This window comes from Phodopus roborovskii, unplaced genomic scaffold (genome assembly GCF_943737965.1).
Source record: "Phodopus roborovskii unplaced genomic scaffold, PHOROB, whole genome shotgun sequence".
In the NCBI taxonomy this organism is placed as follows: Eukaryota; Metazoa; Chordata; class Mammalia; order Rodentia; family Cricetidae; genus Phodopus; species Phodopus roborovskii.
In genome coordinates this window covers 34,412,008-34,433,464 of record NW_026126433.1, presented here as the reverse complement: position 1 = coordinate 34,433,464, position 21,457 = coordinate 34,412,008, and the positions used below count along the sequence as shown (strand labels likewise).

Here is a 21,457-nt window from a genome sequence, read left to right as displayed (position 1 = left end):
ACGTAGTTGGCAATGTGCTAAGAAGAACAGTGTGTGCTCTCAAAAGTCCACTCTTCAGCTTTATTATGTGTCTATTTCCTTACTTCCCTGTCTCTTCCTATTGTTCCTTGAATTACTGAGTCACTTTAATCAGACAAGGCTTTTGTGAAATGTTTCAAACAGGGAAAATTGTGGGGACTGTTATAATGAAAATTCACTTACCAATCATGTTATATTAGAATGTTTTGCCATATTTACTTTGTTGGCTTTTGAAAGAGAACTATATTAATAACAAATACTGTTGTAATTGAAATCTCCCACGTAGCATTTAGGGAATATTTTCAAGGACTCTCAGATTGGAGTGGCACTGGCTGAGGAATTTGTGCACAGCAACACAATATGAAATATATAACTATGTCTCATTCAAAATTCAAAAGGATGAAGTTTTGTTAGTTATTACTTTTACTTTATGGCCTCTCTCTCTCACACACAATTCTTTTTTATGAATATACAAATATATATATATATGTATATATATATATGTATATATATACAATTTTTTATTTGACATATAGATCCCAGTTCCCCCTCCCTCCCATGCCCCCCCCGGCCCCTCTCCCACCATATTCCCACCCTCTCCACAGGGAAGGTGATACCTTCCAGGAGGGATCATCAAAATCTGTCAAGTCATTTGGAATAGGGACTAGGCCCTCCCTCCTGCCTCTAGGTTAAGGGAGTATCCCTCCATGGGGGAATGTGCTCCAAAGTCCTTTCAATACATCCTGGTTCCACTGTCAGAGGTCCCTTAGACTGCCCAAGCCTCTACCTGAGACCCATGTTCAGGGGGTCTGAGTCAGTCTAATGCTGGTTTCCCATCTATCAGTCTGGGGGTCCATGAGCTCCCCCTTGTTCAGGTCAGCTGTCTCTGTGGGTTTCTGTAGCCTGGTCTTGACTCCTTTTCTTATCACTCCTCCCTCTCTGCAACTGGATTCCGGGAATTGGGCTCAGTGTTACCTGTGGGTGTCTACTTCTGTTTCTATCAGCTACTAGATGAGGGCTTTATGATGGCATGTAGTTAGTTATCAATCTCATTATCATGGAAGGGCATTCAAGGTAGCATTTCCACTGTTGCTCAGATTGTTAGTTGGGGTCATACTTGTAGGTCTCTGAACACTTTTCTAGAGTCAGTTTTCTCTTCAAACCTATAATGACTCCCTCTATTATGGTACCTCTTTTTTTTTTTTTTTTTCATTCTCGTCTATTTGTCCCCCAACTCAGTCTTCCTGGTCCCACATGTTCTCCTCTCCTCCCCTTCTCTTTATCCTAACTCCTCTCTACTACCCCACCATACACACACACTATCAATGTGCTCCGGAGATCTTGTTCCTTTCCCCTTCTGTGAGGGAGCTTGTATGAATCCCTTAGTTACTCTTTGTATCCTAGTTCTCTGGTGGTGTGAATTATAGACTGGTGATCCTTTGCTCTATGTCTAAAATCTATATAAGAGTGAGTACATTCCATGTTCCTCTTTTTGGGACCGGGTTACCTCACTCAGGATGGTTTCTTCAAGTTCCATCAATTTGCCTGAGAATTTAATGATTCCATTGTTTTTTCCACTGAGTAGTATTCCATTGTGTAAATTTACCACATCTTCTTTATCCATTCTTCAGTTGAGGGGCATCTAACTTGCTTCCAGGTTCTTGCTATTACAAATAATTCTTCTATGAACATAGTTGAACACATGTCTTTGTTGCATGGATGTGGATAGTTTGGGTAGGCCTAAGAGTGGAATTGCCAGGTCGTGTGGTAGACTGGTTCCCATTTTCCTGAGGAACTGCCATACTGATCTCCAAAATGGCTGTACAAGTTTACACTCCCACCAGCAGTGGAGGAGTGTTCCTCTTCACATTCTCTCCAGCATAAGCTGTCATTGGTATTTCTAATTTTAGCCATTCTGACAGGAGTAAGATGGTATCTCAGAGTTGCTTTGATTTGAATTTCCTTGATGGCTAAGAATACTGAGCACTTTCTTAAGTGTCTTTTAGACATTTTAGATTCCTCTATTGAGAATTCTCTCTTCGGTTCTGTATCCCACTTTTTAATGGAATTACCTGGTGTTTTGGTGACTAGTTTCTTGAGTTCTGTGTATATTTTGGAGATCAGCCCTCTGTCAGATGTGTGGTTGGTGAAGATATTCCAAGTCTGTCTCACACAATTCTTTGTGGTAATTTTATTTATTATTAGATGTCTAAGTGAAAAGAATATTTACTTTTTCATTATTAGCATATTTTGTTCATGTGTCAGAATTGTGAATATAAGAATAATTCACTCAAATGCAAAATCAACAGAATAATGCAATTTGTACTGTGTAGTTCATATATGAATATGCATTTTAGTTTTACCTGGGGTTACACAAAACTAACTCAACTGTTTTTATTTCACTTCTGTTATTCATACTTCTTATTAGTATTTTCTGTCTTTAATGGATTGACAAGGAAAGGTTGAAAACAATAAATGGGTTGCTGCTGTATTACTACAACAGACTATATTTAGAATTAATAATTTATACTGAATAGAGGTTCATGTCTTACAGTGTTTGGTTCTTGGAAGCCCATAGTTTTTAATCTATCAAGGACCTCCTTGCTGTATCACCCCATGGGAGAAATATGAAAGGCAAGAGAACATTTCAAGACAAAGAAGAAGCCAAACTCATTTTCTTATCAGAAACCTATCCTAACAATAATAAACCCACTCCTAGTGATAATCATACTAGTTTCAGTCCATGGCACCCTATCTTTCTCTTTCATTCTATGTCATCATTTTCTAGCTAAGTATTTGGAATTTCAGTCAGATGCCTCTGGTATCCAGCTTGTTTTCCCGTTGAACTTCTCCATATCATGACAATTCTATGCACATGAAGCACTGTGAACATTACCTGTAACTGGGGCTGCAGAAATTATGCAGGCATCACCTGTTACAAGGATTTCCTGTACTCCATTGTCCAATTGTAGTTGGATTATAAAACCCAATCTAAAAAATGGAAAACCTCAAGATGAGAAATCCAAGCTTTAGACAAGTGTGAGAGGACCTTCTCAGCATGGATCCCCATAAAGATCATTAGGCCACAGATCCAGTAATACAGTCCTGATGGTGATAGAGACATCGGGACTCCCAGTTCCCTCTCCTGACACAACCATGCACAATGAAAGAAGGTAGACTGAGGAGTCATTCAAATTCAGACAGCAGGCAAGATAAAGTACCACCTCATAGAAAGTTCTTAGTGTTGCTGAGAGCAGGAGCATACTACAGGCCAAACACAACCTGAGGGAAATGGAAGGTCCATGGTCATCTGCCTAAACAAAAGAGTTCTCCAACAGAATAGGAAAGAGTACTCAGAAAGCCTAGAAGAAGCCATAGCACATCACCAGAGGCAGGCAGGAAGGTAAAAAAGAAAGCTGGAGGTGTCAAACGAGCTTCTACTACAGAAAGTCACTAACCAAAGATAAACTGAACAGAAATACGATTCAGCAATTTATCTTCTCAATACAGCTACCATTTTAAAGCTATTTCCTCCGATGTCCATAAATAGATGATTTTACTCCTGCCCTTAAATACTTTGCATTGTAATAATACAAATATACTTTCTTCAATGGCTTATTTATATGCTAATTGCTACATTGGTCATCCCAATAAAGGTTGAATCCCTATAACTGAGAAATGGTTGGGCTTAAAGGGGAACATGGAACATGACACTTTTTTTTGAACTATGAAATTCTTCTTCCAGGTGTCTAAAATTGTGGATGACATTTATGAGCAGCTCTCTCTGGATTCTTCCCATGCCATGAAGGCTGACTTGTTGCAGGTCATTAGCCTGCTGACAAGAGCCTCTCCTAAGAAGGTTATCTTTCAGCTCATGGAGTTCGCAGTCCCTGCAGACGAGTAAGGCCTTCTGCATTTTGCCTCTCTTTATACACTTGCAATAAGCTCCACAGGCATATGGTCCAAGCTCAAGTCTTCCTTTGTTGTAGTCAGGTCTGATTTCTTTTTCTAAAAAGAAATTCATGGGGTTTTTTGTTTGTTGTTTCTTTTTTTTCATCACCTATGCTGGCTGTAAGATTTAGGTATAATCATGTTATGTGTAACTTTGTGTAATGCTTAGCAAACAGAAGGGACCTCAAGACTTTATCACCATGGACAAGGAGTGTTAAATTATGTGGTCTGTTACACATCTTACCAAAGCAAATTGCTTCAAAAAGAAAATGACCTTTTTTTTTTTTTTGTCCCTTGTTAATGTATTCATTGCTTTCCTTGAGAAAAAACTCCCAGACATAGAGATTTTCTTATTTATAAATGACAGACTTAAGCTATTTATACCCATCAATAAAATAAATAAAAAATTTAAAATACCAAAATAAGGGCCAGTGAAAGGGCTTAGCGGTTAAGTGCTACTCTTACAGAGGCCCAGAGTTAAATTCTGAGCTCTTACCCTGGGTGACTTATAACCACCTGTAACTCCAGGGGATCCAATGCCCTCTTCTGTTTTCCATAGGAACCCACGTGTGCACACATGCACAGACATCCACACACATACACATAGTAAAAACAAAAAATCACTTTTTTAGTTAATTGAGAATTTCCTGCCCATTCACTGTTCATCTAAAACTCATGACCTAGGATTCCAAGAGATCTTAACCCATTACTTTGAGTTTATGGACAAGTACAGCTTTAACAGGTGTATTAGAAGAACTTAGAAAAATCACATAGCTTTATTTCTACAGTTCATACACTGAGTGGGGAATTTCACTTCCCTTCTACTGGCTATGCAGAATTTAAAACAGCACGTGGAAAGCATTGACTCTCACGGCCTTGTATTTCTAGTGCTCTGCTACAGATGTGGCAAGCAGTGAGTACGGAGTCAAGTGTCGCATCTCCAGTTCTGAAGACAATATTGTCAATACTGAAAGGGAAACCAGGGGAGATAGAGGAAACCCTGATAGAAAGAAGACGCTTCTCCCTCGATGCTTCCAACATGATGCCTGTGGCGGTAAGCGACAATATGAGTGTTTCTACTCCCTGCTGTCTTCCTGATCAGCTGCATTGGTGAAGCCATGCCTCCTCCGCACAGTCCCCCTCTCATGCATCCATCCATCCAAAACACATTCGTTGTGTGCCACGTCTTGATGGCGAAGCATGCATTTTGCTAAAATACAGAGACAAGGAAGAAATATTTACATTCAAGATAAAAAGAAATATATAGTAGTATGTGTGAGGGAGAGTAGGTGACAGGTATGGTTTAAGGTAAGTAGGACAAGGCACAGCTTCATAATGAAATGACTTAAAATCAGAATCCCGGTCTGGTTGCACTCATATTCATCTTGGAAAGACAGCAAAACAAAAATCCTGTTGTCTTACTTAGGGTTTCTATTGCTATGAAGAGCCACCAGGATCACGGCAACTTTTATAAATGAAGACGTTTAATTGAGGAGGTGGTTTACAGTTCAGAGGTTCAGTCTATTATCATCATAATAGGGAACATGCCAGTGTACAGGCAGTTACAGTTCTGGCTATATCTTGATCAGAGGGCAACGGGGAACATACTGTGACACTGGCAGTAGCTTGAGCATAGGAGACCTCAAAGTCCATCCCCACAGTAACACACTTCCTCCAACAAAGCCACACCTAGTCCAACAAAGCCACACCTTTTAACTCACTCTTATGAGGGTTTATTACATTCAGACTGTCACAACAGTCAGAATGTGACTGATAAGGCAAGAAAGCCAAAGAATCTGAAGGAACTGCCCAAGGGCAAAACTGTACTTGACTATACAGAGATAACCACCAGCTAAATTATATAAACTTCAGTAGTCACATCAATATCTGGTATCACCTATGTCTATCACATTTCTCCCATAGACCGAAATCACCAAACCTTAGAGGAAACTGAGCGTAATATTATGAAAAGGGGTATCGTTGTTTATTAATATGAGGTGCTAGGATGTGTGTATGGATGGTAGTGGGTATTGTAGGGGTCACTATGCAGGGGTCAAATGATTCAAGGATGACTTGATGCCCTGGGGTTTTAAGGAGCCTAAGGAAGACTTTTCTTACTAGTCAGACCATTCTTCATCACAACACAGTAAGGGGACTTTGGGATATAAGCCCTCCTTGAGGATCAGTTTCCTTTCCACAAATTTGGCAGCTGGAAGGGAACCATCATCAGTGCCTTGGACTCTCATTACCAAAAAACACCTGGCCCAGTTCCTGCTTCACAGCTAACGTAGTGAGTGTGCTTGCATGAATACACATGCGTGTTGAAGGAGGCTGGGGAGGCTTGCAGCCTTTCTTGCACTCTGTGTGACTGACTGTTTGAGGGAGACAGTTGCCTTTTCATAACTCCATTTTCCTTCCATAATAGGCATCACAGGCCTTGTGCACATTTCTGCCTGTGCATTCTTACAGGAAAGTGGTGGCCAAGCTTTTCCCCGAGCTCCTGATGGCCCTCATGCTTCAACTCTTCTACTGTAGTCAGCTTCTAAAAGACACCTCACAGGACAGACCTCTGTAAGACAATCAGCTTGGAGTTGTGGGCAGATAAGTGTCTAATGACTGACTTGGGTTTATGTGGGGCTCCCTATAAGCCAATGTGAGATTCTGCTCACATGTATTCCAGTTTTCAGTCTAAGGGTAGACTTCAAAAAAGCCTTATCTTGCGTACATGGCCATTCTCTAGGATTGCCCTTCCATATTTGCACCACAGAGAGTCACTAGCACACAACACTGCTCATTGCCACTGCACCTACTGACAGCTCAATGAGAAGAGGAAGGAGCAGAAAGGACCATCAGATCCAAAGCTCAATATGTTCAAGCTCTGCCATTCCATATTCTCTGATAGTAACCTCTCAGAGTTACTATATACATAAAACAGAACAGTGTATTCAAATACTAGTTGTAATCTGAAAGTCTATCATAGTCTTATACGGATACGATGAGGGTGAGAGCAGCTGTGTGTTTCAGCACAAAGGTCACAATTCCCTTTTGGACAAGAGACAGGGAAATCTCAGTACAACTGTCAAATATTTGTTGAGTCTGGTATGAACATCTAAGCCAAACAGAGCACAACTGATCTCCTTAAAGTACTTAATCCATTCATTGTCCTTTAAAAAAAGACACACACAACCCCCCCCCCAATCAGGAGATAGGAACCTAACCTTATTTAGGACGTTCCCCCAAAGAAAATTGATAGTTCTACCGAGTCGTTACATTTCCTGGTAAGATAGTAAGCTGTTAATGTGATTCAATCTAAATTTTATGAGCTACCATTTTAACTTTTAACATCTATGCATTGCTCATCAGGGAAGATGAAGAACATTTAACAATTACTGTTTTCTGAAGTATCCTTCTCTCTAAAACTGTATCCTTCCCAAGATAGAATGGAGAGGCAAATTGTGTATACTCAGTTATGTGTAGGTCACTGTTAGAATGTCTGTTCTTCTCTGGACCTCAGCTACGTAAGAGATGGCCTAAAGGTTCTTCTGAATTGCTCTGGACTCAAAGAAGTAGATGAAGCTCTAGAGAAAAAGAATTTCTGGGACCAGTTTTCTCAAGTCATGGATCACCAGTACGGGATCCACCTCATTGCAAAGTAAGAAGAGGGGACTCTGGGTAGGGCTCTTGCTCTCCATCTTATCATCTCCACCTCTCTTCAGGTGTTTCATGAGGGAATATATTCTCAAAAGCCTCCCTAATAGTCTACATTGCAACTTGACTTCTGATTTGTTTTGAAGATCTGAAAGATTTATTCTGAGATACCCTTTCCCTTCTTTTCCTCTTACTTAATGACACAGATACCCAGCATCATTCCCCTCACCAGCACAACCTTATCCACCACCCATTGACTAATGTTCTCTTTCACATACAAAGAGCTTAAGGTAAATGTGATGTTTTCCTCTCCGATGTTAGCTGATCCCTACTCTATTTAAAAGTGCCAAATACTCTCTAGCTTTGGAGAGGTCTACCAAAGATCTGTACTCAATAAGCCAAATATATTTTGGAAAATACAATGAACATATGTTTTATAATTTTTCTGCAATAGAAATGTTTTGGTGAGGTTTTAAAGCTTGTTTTTATTTAACCCTTCTGATTAGAGGGATCAGATTTTCTGAATAACAACAACAAAAAATTAAGACTACAGGGTCTTGGTGTCATGAAAGAGACTTTGTAATTGTGATTGATTCAAAGAATACTTTTTCTGTGGCCCACAGGCTTTAGATTTTTTTCAGAACTCGTGGGCATATGCACTTTGGGAACTTAGGTTTTTAAAATGAAAACTATATTTATTTAGATTTTTTGAAATTGGCAAAAGCTAAAAGATAAAAGAAGCCATGTCAAGTGACTTTGATTATATTCAAATATATAGCATTTATTGATGAATATAAAAAGTAAATTTTATAATTTTGATTTGCTTTTCATCAACTTTGACTATATAGACATTTGGGGAAAGGTGAAGTTCTAAGAAAAATCCCACAGCTACAAGAGTTTCTACAACATGACTGTGTAGGGAAATAAATTTTTATCCTTACTGACTTTGAAAAACCATACCATTTGCAACTTCATAAACAGGTGTTTCCATAGGTAGAGATTGCAAGGAAAATATAGACAAGAGTCCACTAAAATATGGTACAATACAATACAGGTGAAGATGATTTGCAGACTCCAAGTTCTCCATAAGACTCTAAAATGAGGCCCATCACCTTTCTGGCCACCCAGTCTACAGCCACTGACACCTACACAAGCAGCATTGTACCAAAAGTTACATTAATATATTTCTTGGTAAAAATATGGTATGTTTGCACTTTATAAGTGTCACTAGTTAAGCATCACCTTGTTTTTTTAGTACTACTCAAAATGTGGTCCACAGATGAGCAGCAACATCACCTGGGAAGCAGAACTATAGTTGTGAGTTGTATGTGTTTTGAATGCACATTTAGTTTTAGCAAAATTACCTGAAGTTTGAAATGGCAGGATGTCATATAATCCTTCCATATCCTTCCTCTACCAATTGGATTTAGGATGGTTTATGAAGAAAACTCTAAACCTGGCTACCACCTAAGTGTTTCTGAAAAATGGTTTAGTGACTCAGAACTTACTGTCTCTTCTGGAGAAACCCGAAGTCATACCAAAATCAAGAGCACCATCCAAAGCCACAAAGCTGACCTTCAGTGTGTGTGGCTACCTTGGGTTGTTGTTTAGTTATATATTTCTTCTCTCTTTGATCAAGGACTGATGGATTCTTATGCAAAAATAAGGTTTCTCTCAATGTGGGAAAAATAAAAGGGAAAAGAGGTGACAATAAGGAAATAATTATTGGGGAGACACAGGCTTGTATAATTCCCCAGAGTCTATCTAGACTGTGCAGTGTTGCTGAAGTTTACCTTAGACTAGGGAAGTTTTTAGAATGACTTCTTTCTAATCTTCTTTCTAATCAATAGCGTGTAGGTAAGGACTGCCTCCTAGTCTGTACATGTTAATGCAGTCTACCTTTCTGTTGTGTTCATTTGGTGCCTTGTACTCCTTTACAGAACTCTAAGTGAATGTAACTTTCCACAGTTTCCAGAGACCCTACATTATGTCTACAAGATTGCAGTCAAAGGTCCTAGGAGATCAGAAGATAGCATCGTCACAATAATATTCTTTGCAGAAGTGAGTTTTAATAGTAGTTTGTGACCAACAGAGTTCTCCTTCCCATTCCTTGAATAAACTTAAATCAAAACTCCAGCATCTCCTCTCTCTCTGAGTTCATTCCTCATGATAATTGAAGAAAGTAAAAGATATATGAAGTCAAAGGGGGAGGCAGGGAGGAGTCCTGACTCTACTCATTAATTTATTAACTGCACTTTTATTTGTTAAAGCTTCTGAACAACTTCTTCAAGGAATCATTACCTAAGGAATTTTTGGTTCTCTTCAGAAACTGGATTAATGATTCCAATCCTTCAGTTGGCAAAATGAGCCTTCAGAAAATTGCGAGCATGGCACCAGTTTTCAGTGAAGTATGTGGTGTGTGTGTGTGTGTGTGTGTGTGTGTGTGTGTGTGTGTGTGTGTGTGTGTATGTGTGTCTGCGTGTGTGTGTATGTGAAGTATGATGTTTTTTGTGTCATGATTAGTTTTCCAATTCAAAAAAGTTTAATTAGGCCTCAATGTCTTGTAATTTCAAAATTCAAGGTGTCTTGTACAATCTTGAAACTGTAGATGCACCACAAATTATTGTTGATTCAATAATGGACCTAATAATAAATATTTGTTTATCTATTTGAGCACAATCTTCAAGTCTATTGGTTGATGCTCAATTAGAATTTTAAGAGCTGTGGGCCATCTGCTTTAAAAAAGCATACAAGTCCATAAGAAGGTTTACTTTTACATGTTGGTAAGCAAAAAGTTATTTGCTGCTTTGTCCAAAATTCTTCTCCATGTTGTTCATAACGGGGAGATTTTTATGTCAAGGTTAGAAGGACAATAATGGAGAAACAAGACAGATCTAACTTCCTAGAAAAACAAAGGTACTTTTAGGCACTGATTTAGTCCTTAATTATATAAATATATATGTATATACACATGTGTGTGTGTACCCATATATGTTTTGTTTGTTTGGTGTCTTCCATTTCTCTTTTCCTTCCCCTTCTGTTCTTTTTGGCTCTAATTTGCCTCTGGAGCTCTTTATTTCCTCTGTGTAAACATTTCATTCTCATGTTTAGAGACCACACTACCAGATAAATTGGTAAATATTTAGTAGCAACTCTCTGAAAACAAGATTAAAATTTTCTGATATGAATATTATTACCATGGCTAATTTCAAGATTTCAAATGCATGTATCAAAAACATGGAATTGGGCAGAGATGCATAATATAACTTTATTCACACACAGTTCATAACTAGATTTAATAATGTAGAAAATAAAATATACACTAGCAAAAGATTTTTAGAATTGATCACTTTTTAATACTACTTTTGATTTTATTTCATTATAAATTTATGTGATTAATTTTTAACAATGACTTTTTAAAACATTTAGTTTAAACAGTTTTAAATAGGACTTGTGAGTTGGCCCATTAAACTCAGAAGTGTACATACCAATTATCAGCCCAAGCCTCCTAGTCCTAAAGTTATACCATTTTTTTTCCTTTTATATTTAGATAGAAAGTGTCTGCCACCTGTTACTCCCAGTCTTAGATGCTTTTCTTTCCAAAGATCACACTGTTATCATCCGGGCCATGCTCACCCTCCGAAACATTTTGAGAAAACTGGACAAGGCAATCTACTCCACAGTGTGTAGCAGGATTGCTTCTAGCTACTGTCCTCTTATGGATCATGTGAGTGACATTGTGTGATTAGATGTATAAAACCGTTAGCTTTTGTGGTTCAGTTAAGCCCCAGATGGCAGGATGATCTTATATACTAAAATCAGTCAGCATAAGACAGCTATCTGTCCCTGGATAAATTCAGATTAGAGGATACATTGATTAACACTGGACCTGGGATGGATGGGTGTAAATTCATCTACTACCTTTGATATCCTGGTGAGATAGATATTTCTTCAGAGTCTTGGTGCCTCACTGTAAAACAGACACATAAGTCGGCTTCTTATATGGTTAAGAGTTTATGTGTTCATCCCACCAAGTCTTAGAGAACATCTTAGAGGAGGGTGTGGAAAGAATACAAGGTCCAGAGAACAGAGCACAGTGTTGCAAAAATGATGTCTTTTGGGCATCTTTTGGCCACTGCACCCATGAACTTACTGAAGCTGTGGCTATCCACAAAAGACAGCCACAAGAATGAAGTTGTCAACATTTCATCAGAGAGGGAAGAAGGGCCCATAAGGCTCTGCCCTTCCCAGATGGACTAATGCCAATTAGTGGTGTCTAGAGGAAAGGATGTAACCTTCATCAGTGATGTAGCCACTGATAAATTATCCATGAATAAGGAAACTCCTGCCCACACTCATGCAAGCAACCTTAATTAAACTCAGTGGTCACTATACAAATGAGGTGTGAAAGTAGAATTGCTGGGGGGGGGGAAGAAGGGCTTTGGCAAAAAAGAAGAGATATGAGAAAATGGCAGTAAGTAAAAATGACTGAAATTAATAATACACATATATGAAACTGTCAAAGAATTAAAAGAAAATTCAGTTGGAAACTTATTTGTCAAAGAATATAGGCTTACAAATTCTCTTTCACTTAAATTTTGCTTTGATATTTTCCTGTTCCAAATTACTGTACTCCATTGAAATACACTGTTTTTACTACATGACTACAATATTGACATGTGCAGTACCTCAAGTAAATGTTTGTTATTAATATATAAGACTTGGTTTTGTTTTAATTTTTTTTTTAATTTTGAGAATTTCATTCATGTAAACCAGTGGTCCCCAGCCTCCCTACTGCCGTGATCCTGTAATACAGTTTCTAACGTGGTGACCCACAACCATAAAGTTATGTTGTTGCTACTTCATAACTATAATTTTGTGGCTGTTATGAACCCTAATGTAAATATCTGATATGCAGAATATCTGATATGCTACCCTCAATGCAGTCATGACCCACAGGTGAAAAACAACTGATGTATATAATGAAATATAGTCAAATATATACCCCCATTGAACTTCCCCTATGTCCTCCCAGCAGGTCTCCCTGCCAACTTATTGCCTTATTTTAATACTCTGCTAGTCCAGTTAGTGCTACTGTATTAAAAGAATCACACTGTAAACACAGACAACACAAGGGAGGAAAGAGCAACTTAGGGGGTTCTTCTACAACCAGACTCCTACTAAGTGACTCCAGTGTCTATCTGGAAAAGTTATTTATAGCAAACACAATCCAAAAAGCTAAGTAAATAAGCATCAAAACTGACATATGACAGAACCTAAACTCTGAGCCTAAACTGGTTGTAGAATTGTTCTTCAATAGCTTAAATATATTTTATTAATTAAAAGGTAAATAGAAAAGAGAAGGACTTAGCTGGATGTTGGTGATGCATACCTTTAACCCCAGCACTTGGGAGGCAGAGGCAGGAGGATCTCTGTGAGTTCTAGGTCAGCCTGGTCTACAGAGCTAGTTCCAGGACAGGCTCCAAAGCAATACAGAGAAACCCTGTCTTGAAAAGAAAAGAGGAAGACTGACAGGACTTAAGAACAACTACATTAAATAATAATAATTAAAATGATAGAAGCAAAGTTTTCTTTCAAAATAAAATCTTTGTTGAAATTTACAAGTTAATTGGAGAAAGTCTTAAGGTCAGATCATAGAAAATCCCAGTAATTAAGAATGATATATCCATTTAGCTGCAGAATAGTATTAGGTGTTCCCTAGGGTCTGTGACCTGCCTGGACTCAAGTTCTCGGCCTGATAATGGCACTGGGTATGGGTTTCTTCTTGTGGATCTTAACTTAAATCCAACTAGAGTATTTGTTTAATGCCATGATAAGCTTGCTACTGTTGTGCCAGGGGGCATGTCTTGCCAGAGCAGAGGTGATTATATCTCACAGGTTCACAGCTGTATAAGATTGAAGGTTCCTTTTTCTCTTCTGCAACTATAAAAACTATCTAGTAGGGATGGTGTGCCCAAATCAATACCAGCTTGAATTCTCCAAGCTCTGTTACCCAGGAACAGACTCATAACCACCATGTTCTGAGTGGTAACCTAGGGCACTGGCAATAATATGTAATGTCTATGGGTCTATGGAACCTCATTACCCAAGATCCCGTAACTGAGCATTTCATTTCTTAACCTGTGTTACCTAGTAGAAACATTGTCTTTCTATTGTAGTGTAACTCCCTTTGAACCATTTTAGTATGCAAACATAAAATATTTGTGCATATGTGATATATATTATATTAGGAAGTATCAACAGCAGTAGATCTTATGTTACATTTTTGAAAGACCTTTAGTGTTAAGAAACATTCCTCATATTTCTTCCTTTACCCTGGTCTCCCATAACATACACAAATTTAACCTTCCTATTCCCTTAATCCACTTTAAGCATTTTTGCTTCTGGTAGCTATCCCCTACTTTAAAGCCCTTCCTCTATGGTTCCTATTAATTTTCTGAACTTTGTGGGTATTCCAAGTGAAACATTCATAGCTAACAATTCCAAGATAATGTCTACAAAAAGAAGATATGTTATATTTGTCTCTCTCAGCTCACTATTTTCCAGCTCCAGCCATTCATCTGTGAATGTCATAGTTTTTTTTTTTCTTAGTAGCTGAATGTCATACTATTGTATATTATCCATTCACCAGTTGATGAACATCTAGGCTGTTTCCATTTCCTGGCTGCTGTGGATAGATTAGCAATCAACATGGACAAGCAAGTATTTCTGTAATAGGAATATAGAGTCCTCTGAGTGTATATCCAAGTGTGATCATGTGGTAGATGTATTTTTAGCTTGGGGGTGGGACTTGACACTGGTTTCCACAAGGAACCACCAGCAGGAAACAAGTGCTCCCCTTTTCCCACATCCACAACAGGATTTGTCAATATCATTCTTAATTCTTACCATTCTGCAAAATTCTAACATTATTGTTCATGGAAATTAAAATTTTAATCTTAAATTACACATGGAGACAGAAGCAACCTAGAATAGTCAAGATGGTCCTGAACCATTAAAAAAAACCTATTAATGGACTCACTAACCTTTATTTCAAGTTATACTAACTACTCAACTGAAGTCTTGATCTTTTCTTGTATGCATGTTTCAGGTTAATAGTGGCATTCAGTGCATGGCCATTCGGCACTTTGGTGAATTACTTATGGATATGAGTGAATACAAACGCATGCTAAACCATATAATCCTAGGGAGTCTTGTGCCCCTTATCCTGTTTTTGGAGTCTACAGAAACAAGAATAATGAATGTAAGAGCTTTTTTCCTTGAATTTGTTATATAATCTTAATATAAACCCAGTATAGTGTTTTATGTAACAGCAAGTCAAATCTCACTGATCTTTCCTCTCTCTCTCAGGCTTGCAGATATACATTAACTATGTGCTTCTCACAACTAAAGTGGTCAACATTGTATCTACTCCAGGAGGATAATTACAATTTTGAGTCAATGGTTCTTAGTATCTGCAACAATCTTGTAAGTGGCTCTCTGCTTTAACTGTCCTAAACATGATATTAAAGTAACACAAATTGTGAGTGATACAATGATCTTGCAGAAAGAATGTGAAGAAAAGATAATGTTTCTATTTACAGTGAGAGCTTTAGATCAAAAAACAATTCACACTCTCAACATTGATCATTCTACTCTTCCTCCTATGTTGACCTGTGGGAGGATATGAACTTGAGAATACTCACATCACCAAAGGAAAACTGGAATTATTTGACCTCATGAACTGGTATTTTGAAATCCAGTATGAACAAGGGTAAATAAATGGGGATGAGAGGATGCTAACTATAGGTTGGAAACACAATGCTGTTTCAAGAATGGTATAAGAGATTGATCCTTGCCGGCAGCTCAAAGAGCATAGTTCACACAGACAAACTTCCAAGTTTTAAACTGTTATTAATTTCATACTAACAATTAAGTAATTAAGGTCTGATGGGAGATGTCATTCTGTAAGTATGTTATTCTTATTGGTTAATGAATAAAACCCTATTGACCAATAGGAAAGCAAGATAGCTGGGACTAGGAGACAAGGATGATTCTGGGACATGTAGGAGGAGAGTCAAGATGTAAGAACTTGATAAGAAGGTTTGCACACTCTCTCTGGTAAAATAAGACCACATGGAAACACTTAGATTAATAGTGATGGGTTAATATTTAAGACAGAGCTAGCCAATAAGAAATGACAGCTTATGGTGGACAGGATGTGAAGTAAGAGGAACACTCCTCTGTGGAAGCCTTTATTATTTATTACAGAAGTAGCAATAAATATTTTAGGTATCAACCCACCAGAATTAACTTCTAATAGACAAAGCTTACCTTGCAAAGTCTGCAAGAAATATAGATACCATAATATATATGAATATTATGAATTTGGCTATATATAGAATATATACTGGGTACTTTATATTCTCAAAAGGGCCCCAGAGAAAGGAATTCCTTCTCACTGGGGTGTCAGTGGTAAGAGTGCTCCACTGCTTACTAAAGCTGGAAGCAGCAGCCTCTGGATCTCACACTATATAGCCTTAGTTTCCCCCTTTGATCTGGTGCTGAAAAGCTCTCTTTAATTGGTTAGCAGCACATTTTACAAGTCATATTGCCTCTCAGAGACATGTGTCCTGCTTTTATCAAGATTTTACCTACCTCCCTGACTCTGAAAGATATGCAAGATATTGTCAGAGAGTTGTTAAATGTGTCTCTGGATATATAAACTGGAAGCTGTGTGGGACCTATGAGAATTTTTAGAAGGAACTTACAGAGAATTTTTAGAAAGAATTTTAGGAGAATTTTTAAGGAAATCATTAAGGAGGAGAATTTTTAAAGAAGAATTTTTGAAAGAGAACTCTAAGAGAGTACTTAATAGAGGGAAAATTATTAGAGAGAACTGAAAGAAGATGTGTTACAGAGAGCCTTTTGAGAGAGTGAGAGAACTTTGGAAAGAACATTTCTTTCTTTCTTTTTTTTTTTAAGAATAAAGAGCCACCTTGTTTGCTTTATTGATATACCTTTAGGAAATGACAATTCTTCTGGCTCACCCAATTTCTAAGTATCTTTTGAAAACTTGTGCCCTTGTTAAGAGCATTTGTTGCTCTTGCTGAGGACCATGGGTTAGTCCTTGATAACTACATAGAGAGTCTCGCAACCAGTCAACTACAGGTCCAGGGATCTGATGCCCTCTTTTGGCCCCTACAGGCATCTGCACACATTTGCACATACATCCACACAGATAAACATGTATACATACTCAAAATATAAAATAAAAATATAAAACTCAAAAAAAAAAAAAAAAAAAAAAAAAAATAAAGAGCCACGAGGAAAAAAAATGCTAGTAACAGGCCAACAGCTTTATATCTATACAGCATTTCTATGTGTTATTTGGGGCTGGTGCGACTGTTGGGACCAGGCTGGCAAGAAAACTGCCCATAACAAAGGTCTCTTACTTTGACTTTTCTCTAGAGGAAGCAAATATGCTTTGCCAACAATTAAGAAAGTTATTTTCCTGTTTTATTCCCAGCTTTCTTCTTATGAGAGTTACATTATAGACTTAATATCTGATACCTTAGGGTTCCTGGGAAGCTCTCGAGCCTTTCTGAAGAAAGGATCCATTATATTAGTAGGTAAATAAATTTAATTTTTCTTAATTTGTCTTTGAATATACAAAATAGGATTCAAGTCAAAACTATTCATTAAAATATTTACAGATTTTTATGAATGACAATACCTGTCATGATGATAAATATGATGACTGTGGTCAATATGTGTAATTGCAATAGAGTTCTATTTTACAAAGTGTTGTAAAATAAAACTTATTATAACATAAAATGTGTTCAACAAGATGGATAATAAAATTTTAGAATGTGTTATCATTCCTAAATCATCCCTCCCTCTATTGCCTAAAATCACAATCTAAATAACAAGAGTGATTTATAACTTCATATAACCACCATATTCAATGTATCCTGAACACCTGTAACTACAAACTACAATGAATAAGAATGAGCTATATGATCTAGTGAAGTTTAGAAAAAAAAATACATATGGGAGAAGCCCAGAAAGGTACTCAGAGGGAAAGACAACTAAATTTTTGACTTTGAACAAATCTGACCAATGGCAGTGGTTGTTTTCCTCAAGACACTCTCAACAGTGAGAGTCTGGAACTCCCAATTTGGTGATTGGTCTCCTCTTGTCCAAATTTGGGACCCTAGTCTATCAAGAACAGAGAGGAATGGTTATATCACACTGTAGAGAAACAGGACAGTCAAAGTACATAACCAACTGAACCATGAGGAGCATTAGACTTCTGGAGTGGAGACAGAGACAGAGACAGTGAGATAGAGACACAGAGACAGAGACAGAGTTCTGTAATAACTTTATTTCAAACCAATACAATCTCCTGAATGACCTGGACCTTATCATCTCTATGTGTAACAACTATGGAATCTCCAATAAATAACTTTATAAAAGGGAAGCACCATTTTTCTGTAGAGGTACTTCAAGGGGAAAACAGAGAAAAGAAGAGAAAAAAAATACAGTTTTTTTTTTTTTTTTTTTTTTTAAACCAAACAGTTGAGACGCACCTAAAACTTTAAAACAAAGGTTGAATGTATCTAAAAATATACAAGATGTATCTGATGAAACCAGCTAAGACCATGAAATTAAGATTTTACCGCATAGGAGACAAGTGTAAGGAAAGATACATAGCCATCATAGAAAAGAAAAACAGCTGTAACCTGCAAATGAAAAAAAAAAAAAAAAAAACAAATCTACAGTGTTAGTAGTGATAAGCCAATCCCCAACAAGAGCTAAGTTCACATGGGAGAGATCAGTGTCCATCTTACTGTGATGCTTCAGAATAGACATTGATTATATACAGTTGTTTGTACATATATTCTAATTTAAAATATAATTTTAAATCTCCCAAATCTTATAGATCAATGGTGGAAATATATAAGAACAAAAGATACAATTTATAATGGGTAAAAAGAAATAATGAAAGAAAATTATCATCTTAGGGTTTTTATTGCTGTGAAGAGACACCATAACCATAGAAACTCTTTTTGTTTGTCTGTTTGGTTTTTTGTTTTGTTTTGTTTGTTTTTTTGCTTTTTTGTTTGTTTGTTTTTGTTTGTTTGTTTTGAGACAGGGTTTCTTTGTATTGCTTTGGAGCCTGTCCTGGAACTAGCTCTGTAGACAGGCTGGCCTCGAACACACAGAGATCTACTTGCCTCTTTCTCCCGAGTGCTGGGATTAAAGGGATGTACCACCAATGCCAGGCTTGACCATAGAAACTCTATCTTTTTTTTTCTTTCCTTTTTTTGGTTAAATTTATTTATTTTTCTTATTTTAAGTAACGATCCCAGTTCCAACTCCCTTCTTCCCTCTCTCCCTCCCATGCCCCCCAACACTCTCCCATCCCATTTCCCCCACACACTCCACAGGGAGGGTGATGCCTTCCAGGAAGGATCAACAAAATCTGTCAAGTCATTTGGAGTAGGGACTAGGTCCTCCCTCCTGCCTCTAGGTTAAGGGAGTATCTCTCCATGGGGAATGTGCTCCCAAAGTCCTTTTGTGCACCAGGGAAACATCCTGGTTCCACTTTCAGAGGTCCCTTAGACTGCCCTGGCCTTCTATCTGAGAGTCCCATGTTCAGGGGGTCTGAGTCAGTCCAATGCTGGTTTCCCAGCTATTAGTCTGGGGGCCCATTTGTCCTCCTTGTCCATGTCAGCTGTCTCTGTGGGTTTCTGTAGCCTGGTCTTGTCCTCCTTCTCTTAATCTGGAAATGAGACCTACAAGACTGACCCCACCTAACAATTTGAGCAACAGTGGAAAGGCTACCATAAATGCCCTTCCCTGATAATGAGATTGATGACTAACTTATCCACCATCATAGTATCTGATGGAAACAGAAGCAGACACCCACAGTTAAACACTGAGTTGAACTGGAATACAGACAATAGAAACTCTTACAGAAGAAGACACTTAATTGATTTCCAGCTTTTAGTCTATTATGGCATGCGTGCAGGCTGACATGGTACTGGATACATCTTGATCAGAAGGCAACAGAAAGTGGTCTGTCTGCCACACTAAGAGAAGCTGGAACAAAAAAGACCTCAAAGCCTACCCCCATAGTGACACACTTCCTCCAACAAGGCTACACCTACTCCACCAAGGCCACACCTCCATAGAGCACCATTCCTTATGAGATTATGGTGGTCAGTTTTCAAACCACTACAATGATTAAGGAATAAATGTGAGGGAAGGAGAGATGAAGGAAAGGAGGTGGGGATAGGAGAGAGCTGGGAAGGAGATGAAGATGAGAAGGAAGGAAAAGGGGAAGAAAAGAAGAAAGGGTAGATTAAGAGAGGGAGGAGGGAATAAAGACCAACTTTGAAGTGCATGTATTCCACACATGAAGACTACTTATGAATGCTACCAAGGAAAATGGAATTTGAACAATGAGTAGCATATAAATTCTGCTTTGAGAAAGAAGAATGAGATTTAAAGTCCCAATGAGCTTTTTTTAAACCTATGCCTATATCAACAGTTTGTTTCTAAGGTTGATACATTGCTTTCCAAGTTAATATTAAAAAGTTATATACAAAAACAGTGAAGATTCCAATTCAAAAGATTCCTGAGACAAGCTATGCCAGATGTCAGCAAGAGGCAGGAAAAAATTGAACAAAATAACATCAAGAAATAACCCCTAAATTAAAGGGTGAGCCACAAACTTTAACAGAAATGAAAATATGGAATAGTCTTTAAATGTAGGGATACTTGGTAAATCAATATATATAATTTTTTTCACTCCTGAATTAAACAAAACCCAAAAGGGAAAAGAAGATTTGGTGCTATACTGAACCCATAATTATAAAATAATTTCATAAACTCACATGGAAAATGTACTTGATAATCACAGGTTAGAGGAGCTTTCTAAGTGAAAGTTACTATCTAAGCCATAAGAAAAGATTGCCAATTCTGTAATATTAAAGATTAATGAAAAAAAAACTGCAAAGTTAAAATCCAAATTAAAAAAACCATAGGAAAAAATCTGGTAAAAATGCAAAGATTATAAAAAACTGGCCTTTAAGCATAAAATTTTCACAGTTTCATAAAAAAAGCAATGCAAGACTGTATTTTATTTCCACTTCCTTAGAAGATCTCCTCCTCCTCTATGTGCTCTTACTAGCTACCTAACCTTTATAAATGAAACACATCTCTAAAGCAGAAGAGCTAACATCTACATATAAGAGAAAACATACAACGTTTGTCTTTCTGAGTCTGAGTTACCTCTCTTAGGATGAGTGCCTCTAATTCCACCTACTTATCTGAAAATTTCAGTTTTATTTTTCATAGCAGCTACATAGCAGCTACAAAAATGTACCACATTTTTGTTATTCATTCATCAGTTGATGGACATCTAGGAAGCTGGAGTCCCATATGTTTTATTGCAATATGTTATGTAGTTCTGACCGTGTTATAGGAAAATGGAAATGATTTTTCATCACAGGGATGCTATGAGTTACCTTTACTAAGAAAGACAATGCCCATCAAAACACAGAATGAGTCTTTTTAGTGTTGTTGCTGTTACTTGTGGTTCTAGGGATCATGATAGGGCAAAGTACTCATCCACTGAGCTACATGCTCACCTTTATTTTATTTCTTAATTTAAATGGGAAACAATTTTGTTTTACATGTCAATCCCAGTTCCCTCTCCCTCCCCTCCTCCTCTGACCCCCACTGATCCCCTATCCCATCCCCTTTTTGCTCTTCAGGGAGAATGAGATCTTCCATGGGGGATCTTCAAAGTCTGTCACATCATTTGTTT

At 37.6% G+C, this 21,457-nt stretch overlaps 1 protein-coding gene across 1 annotated transcript in view; it reads left to right on the top strand.

The window, feature by feature from the left end:
* Mroh9 (maestro heat like repeat family member 9) overlaps window positions 1-21,457 on the top strand; it is a 67,948-nt gene that overhangs the window by 42,139 nt on the left and 4,352 nt on the right. The window contains exons 9-18 of the mRNA XM_051185752.1: window positions 3,764-3,918; window positions 4,858-5,023; window positions 6,395-6,540; window positions 7,484-7,621; window positions 9,558-9,678; window positions 9,888-10,025; window positions 11,168-11,344; window positions 14,729-14,881; window positions 14,989-15,105; window positions 17,147-17,249. Coding sequence (XP_051041709.1) covers window positions 3,764-3,918; window positions 4,858-5,023; window positions 6,395-6,540; window positions 7,484-7,621; window positions 9,558-9,678; window positions 9,888-10,025; window positions 11,168-11,344; window positions 14,729-14,881; window positions 14,989-15,105; window positions 17,147-17,249 — 1,414 coding nt within the window. The remainder of the gene's footprint in view (window positions 1-3,763; window positions 3,919-4,857; window positions 5,024-6,394; window positions 6,541-7,483; window positions 7,622-9,557; window positions 9,679-9,887; window positions 10,026-11,167; window positions 11,345-14,728; window positions 14,882-14,988; window positions 15,106-17,146; window positions 17,250-21,457) is intronic.